This window comes from Nanorana parkeri, unplaced genomic scaffold (assembly GCF_000935625.1).
Source record: "Nanorana parkeri isolate BGI_ZX_2015 unplaced genomic scaffold, ASM93562v1 scaffold948, whole genome shotgun sequence".
NCBI classification, from domain to species: domain Eukaryota; kingdom Metazoa; phylum Chordata; class Amphibia; order Anura; family Dicroglossidae; genus Nanorana; species Nanorana parkeri.
Window position 1 is genome coordinate 173,244 of NW_017307216.1, and position 6,017 is coordinate 179,260.

The window sequence follows — 6,017 nt, forward strand, 5'->3', positions numbered from 1 at the left end:
ACAAGGGGGGCAGAGGACACTCATCTGATTTCAAGGAGAAACCCCCCCGCCCCCCCCCCCGGGGGCCATCACAGCTCCACATTACAGGATCATTTAATTTTCCCTTTGCGGAGGGATCCTGGCACTGGTTTTGGAAGGAGGAGCTGGCATCTTCAATTTTGTCACCAATACCATCTGATCTTTATTCCATTTGATGCCATCGATCTTGTCCTTTTGGGTGCTCAGGAATACCATCGTTGACGATTTGGACGCGGTCTCCTCTTTGATGCCCCCTCGTTTTTATGTGGAGAAGATATACATACTTTCCTAGCCATCACCCCCATATTCAGGATGCCCAGTAAATCTTCTGCCATCTAGTGCCTTGATCTTTTGGGGGGGCTCAGCCCCCTGTTCTGCTCCGCTTTGCCGTCTTACCGACCCCCACTCCCCCTTCAAACCATGAAGCCTTTGGAGAAATTTTTAAAGAAGCAGAGCTCTCATATCTCAGGTCCTAAGCACCTCCACCGCAGGCAGAGCGTGTCGAAAATCCTGCCCTCCTTCCTGAGGGATAACCCGGGAGATTCGTCTGGTGGGGAGAAATGCGAGGAAGACCCCAGTGCCGGACCCACGCCTTCCCACGACTGCTTGGAGCTGCCGGATGGACTGCGTTCCCCTCTTTCCTTCTCTTCGGATGAACTGTCACCTTCAGAACCTGTCACCCCGCCACCTGGGTCTGGTGGATGGACACTCTCTCCTCCTGGGCCGCTGCTTGCCCCAGATACCCCAGAGGCTCTCCTGGGGAGGGTATTGGACCAGTTACTAACTGCCCCAAGACTAAGCGATGCGGCCGGTAAGTCAAGAATGAAGGGATGGACAGAATTGATGTATTATGACCAAAGGCTCAGTTCACCGAGCTAGATCAATCCTTATTTGCCATATCAATCCGTATTGAGTGCTTAAGATAGCAATCACATGCCTGAAATAACGATCGGTATGGCAAAAAACACTTGCGTCATAGCTTGGTTAATTAAGTCACGAATTTAACATTCTTTACTAGAATTGTCTTTCATAGTATTGGTGGTACCAACGCTGGATTTGACGTCATGGTCATCCAGGTCAATGCCTATGGTTCTTTCTGTACTGCCATCTGAATACTTTGATACAGAGTTCAGGAGGCAATCAGTCCAGCTTTAGAGCCAACCGGCATTGGAGCAAGGAATATGAGCAAGGGTAGGCAAACTCCAGCCCTCTAGTTAGGTACAACTGCAATTTTTAGGTGGAGAGGATGAGATATGACCCAATGAGGATATAGGTCTGGGGTGGGCAATCTCTGACCCTCCAGTTAGGTATGATATGACCCAATGAGGATATAGACCAGGGGAGGGCAAACTCCAGCCCTCCAGTTACAGTAGGTACAACTTCAATTTTTAGGTGGAGAGGATGACATATGACCCAATGAGGATATAGATCAGGGGTGGGCAAACTCCAGCCCCCCCAGTTAGGTACAACTGCAATTTTTAGGTGGCGAGGATGAGATATGACCCAATGAGGATATAGATCAGGGGTTGGCAAACTCCGGCCCTCCAACTGTGGTGATACTACAGCTGGCACAACTGCAATTTTTAGGTGGAGAAGATGAGATATGACCCAATGAGGATATAGACATATGAGATACCATTTTTAAGTGCTTAATAAAGGTACCAGCACCAAGACTGCCACCCTGATCCTGACTTCACTACCTAATGAGTCATTGACCCAGAACAAGCCTTGCAGGACTTTTCAGGCCTTTCAAATTGTGCCTGGCTGCATGCTTGTTCCGGAGTAGTGACACTCTAGGCCAGCGTTTTTCAGCCTCTTTATCCCAGAGGAACCCTTAAAATAATTTGTAGGTCTCAGGGAACCCCTGCTAAAATGAATTCATTATTGGACAGGAGGAAGAATTCCACCATTCTGTTGGTCAGAATGCCACCCTTACAGAAGGCTATAAAGATCATTGGTGGCATGGTGCTGGCTCTGCCAAATGGCTTTGGATTGGGAATTATGGAAGCACCATCAGAAGGGTGATCAGTCAGCCGCAGGTCAGGGAACCCCTGTTAAAATGAATTAATTGGTGGTCAGGATGAAGCATGTAGCTTTGGATTGGGAATTATGGAGGTACCATCAGAAGGGTGATCAGTCAGCCGCAAGTCAGGGAACCCCCTGCTAAAATGAATTAATTGGTGGTCAGGATGAAGCATGCCCCCCCTTTACGTTGGTGGTCAGAATGCCACCCTTACAAAAGGCTAAAAAGTAATTGGTGACATGGTGCTGGCTGTGCCCAGTGGCTTTGGATTAGGAATTATGGAGGCACCATCAGAAGGGTGGTCAATCAGCCACAGGTCAGGAAACCCCTAGCTACGTCTGGAGGAACTCTAGGGTTTGATGTAACTCAGGTTGAGAATGGCTTCACTTGGTGAATAAAGCCAGGACCAGGATGGCAGCAAAGGGTCATACATCTTTAAAACCCAAGTTAACAGCTTCCATATTTCTCTCCACCGGTAGCGGCTGCAATGTTTCTGTCCTCACATGCCGGGCAGTTGCCAGTAGCCCATGATGTGTCATGGACCTTAGACTGGAAGATATGACATCATGAGGTGTATCTTGCATTGATTACAATGGCTACGTGGGAAAAGCATAATGTAAGTAGTGTATATATATACAAATGTGAAACAGAAGACAACAAAATTATGAACCTTTTCACACCCTAACTTTATTTACCAGCTAAATACAGTGTATGGATATGTTCAGGAGATACCTTCACGGGTCTGTTTATCTAAACCAGTGGTGGCCAACTTACCACACAGACGGGTGCTCAAAACTGTGGCCCCCGATGCCACCAAAGAGCCTCACATTATATCTAGTATGTGTAATGTTATGGTAGACTGTAAGAGACCAGTGACATGAGACTGCTAGAGATAACAACTACTTTACATATCAGTGCTCCCTACCACCAACTTTAAATGGATCACCACATTGATAGTCCCTGTAGCAGGATCCATTACAAAAGAACGGGGACAAAAATACATCAAAGGAGAAAAGGGAATGAACAGAAAAGGAAAAGTAAGAAAGTGTTAAACAAGCAGACCTAACCATTAAGCTAGCTGAAGCCAATGTAAGGATTATGTTTCCTTTACTGGTGTGGTTGACACTGCGGGTACTGTAGTGCCATGCGTTTATTCTCATTCTCTACCTCCTCATTATAACCAAATCCAATGCAGATTAATGCTGGCCATATACTGGCATCGCTTTATTCCCCCATCCAAATTAAACAGTGTGGATGGGTGAAACTCCCCTGCAGGGCTATTGTATTCTGACAGCTCGTACCCATGGCTGTCAGAACAGTGACTGCACCAGAACAGTGACTGCACCAGATGATGACATGATGACTCTCAATCTCCATGTTATATTTTTATATAATTTTGAATGGGTGGGAGCACCCATAACTAACATGGATCTATATTGTCTCTTTAGTTCCCATATCAGTAGACTTGCTTTCCTTGGCCATCATGAGGACTTCCCAATCTCTATGTTATATTTTCATATTTTTATTGATGGGTGGGAGTACCCATAACTAACACGGATCTATATTGTCTCTTTAGTTCCCATATCAGTAGACTTGCTTTCCTTGGCCATCATGAGGACTTCCCAATCTCCATGTTATATTTTCATATTTTTATTGATGGGTGGGAGCACCCATAACTAACACGGATCTATATTGTCTCTTTAGTTCCCATATCAGTAGACTTGCTTTCCTTGGCCATCATGAGGACTTCCCAATCTCCATGTTATATTTTTATATTATTATTGATGGGTGGGAGCGCCCAAAGCCAACATGGATAGATATCTTCTCTTGAGTTTGTAGATCAATAAAGGTGCTTTCTTTGTCCATCATGATGACTCCCAATCTCCATGTTAGTTTTTTTTATCATTTTGGATGGGTGGGAGCACCCAAAGCTAACACGGATAGATATCTTCTCTTGAGTTTCTAGATCAGTACACTTGCTTTCCTTGGTCATCATGATGACTCCCAATCTCCATGTTATATTTTTATATTATTATGGATGGGTGGGAGCACCCAAAGCTAACATGGATAGATATCTTCTCTTGAGTTTGTAGATCAATAAAGGTGCTTTATTTGGCCATCATGATGACTCCCAATCTCCATGTTAGTTTTTATATCATTTTGGATGGGTGGGAGCACCCAAAGCTAACACGGATAGATATCTTCTCTTGAGTTTCTAGATCAGTACACTTGCTTTCCTTGGTCATCATGATGACTCCCAATCTCCATGTTAGTTTTTATATCATTTTGGATGGGTGGGAGCGCCCAAAGCTAACACGGATAGATATCTTCTCTTGAGTTTGTAGATCAGTACACTTGCTTTATTTGGTCATCATGATGACTCCCAATCTCCATTTTAGGTTTTTATATCATTTTGGATAGGTGGGAGCACCCAAAGCCAACAGGTATATAGGAACTGAGTTGGGAATGATTGCAGGGAGTTCTCAGTGTTTGAGTATACGAGACATATTAAAGTCAAGGCGCTGACTCAGCTCACCAGGATCTACTACGGTTAAAATATCACCTTTGGAGACTCTTTGGGATCCAGGTAGGCGGCACATTAAAGCAAATAGGGAACATGTAGTTCCAGACACAATAGACAATTATCCGAGATAAAAGCCTTTAATTGTATTTTTTAGACATCTTGGCTCCCTGACTCCCCCAGCCCTGCCTTAAAGGCACTAAAAACTCTTTTTCTGGAATTCATGAAATGTCTTGTAAACACTTGGTTGCGGTGACAAATGGCAGAACTTGCAATGGATTCATGTAGATGTCAGCAAGGTGTAAATGAATCTGTCGCAGGTCTTGATAGAATTGTGGCAAGCATCTCTCCTGCGAGGTGATGGAGATGGGAGAGTAAGGGCAATGTATCAAATGGTGCAGATAAGAACGATCTAAATTGTTGCATCTGTCATACTAATAATTAAAATGTTGCCAAATTTTTGTGAATTTGGTGCAAGGCTTCCAGCTGATGTTGATGGGTTGAACTGTCCACCATCATCTAATGTCACTCGGAGCTCCCATTAGTTATATCTAAAGCTGCCAATACACCTTACGAATATCAGCCGATTTTCGTATGCGATCGCATTTTTGTCCGATATTCGTACGGTTGATGGGGAGTGTACAACCGCAAATACTGTACAATCAATCGACTTGACTATCCAGCAGGTTAGAAAACTTCGGTCCATCGTAGGATTTTCGCAAGGTTGGTGGCGTTTCCGTACGTCAAAATTCGTACGATTTACACTGCACATGCGCAGACCAAAATACGTGCGGTTGATTACCGCAACTCGTCCAGGTGCCTTTCTTTTAATTACTGCTGATCCAACCTTGCGATAATCGGGGCAGGATGGGGCCGCTGTTCGAAAATCAAAATGTTTCGTCTGATGATGGCAAGGTGTATGGGCAGCTTAATGCAGTCATTTTGTACCCCCTGCCCTCTTTGTAATAGAAGCAGTTGGGTAGATCTTGGAATTTTGGTGGGAATGCCCAGATCTTATAGTTTTCCCACAATATAAAAAGTTATCATGTGATTTCAGCTTTCCAGCAACCACACAGAACTGAAATATTATTTGAGGGATTGTATGTATGCCTGTATCTCTTGGCCTAATAAAAGTAGAACATAAGCCAACACTTTTTATTTACTTGTGGATAAAGCAAGGGATAGTTATAACCCCGTCAGCTCTTTTTGTCATCTGTTTCCCCTCGGGGGGACTTCCCTTCACTTCCTGTCCGAGGGAAATGGAAGAAGGAAATGCCTGGCGGTCAGCAGGGTCATCAGAAGTAGTCTCCCCATTGGAAGATTTCCCATCTGTTCCTGTGACTACTCAAAATGTGGGACTTTCTTTTATTTTTGGTGATGACGCTCACCAGGACAACTAGAGAGGGTGACTCCCCCATCCTATATATATATATATATATATATGAGGAGAGGTGG

General features: G+C 44.4%; 1 protein-coding gene across 1 annotated transcript in view; it reads left to right on the forward strand.

The window, feature by feature from the left end:
- Window positions 1–405: 405 nt before the first annotated feature.
- RAPGEFL1 (Rap guanine nucleotide exchange factor like 1) overlaps window positions 406–6,017 on the forward strand; it is a 68,035-nt gene continuing 62,423 nt past the window's right edge. Inside the window, exon 1 of the mRNA XM_018566432.1 lies at window positions 406–829. Coding sequence (XP_018421934.1) covers window positions 439–829 — 391 coding nt within the window. The 5' untranslated portion in view covers window positions 406–438. The remainder of the gene's footprint in view (window positions 830–6,017) is intronic.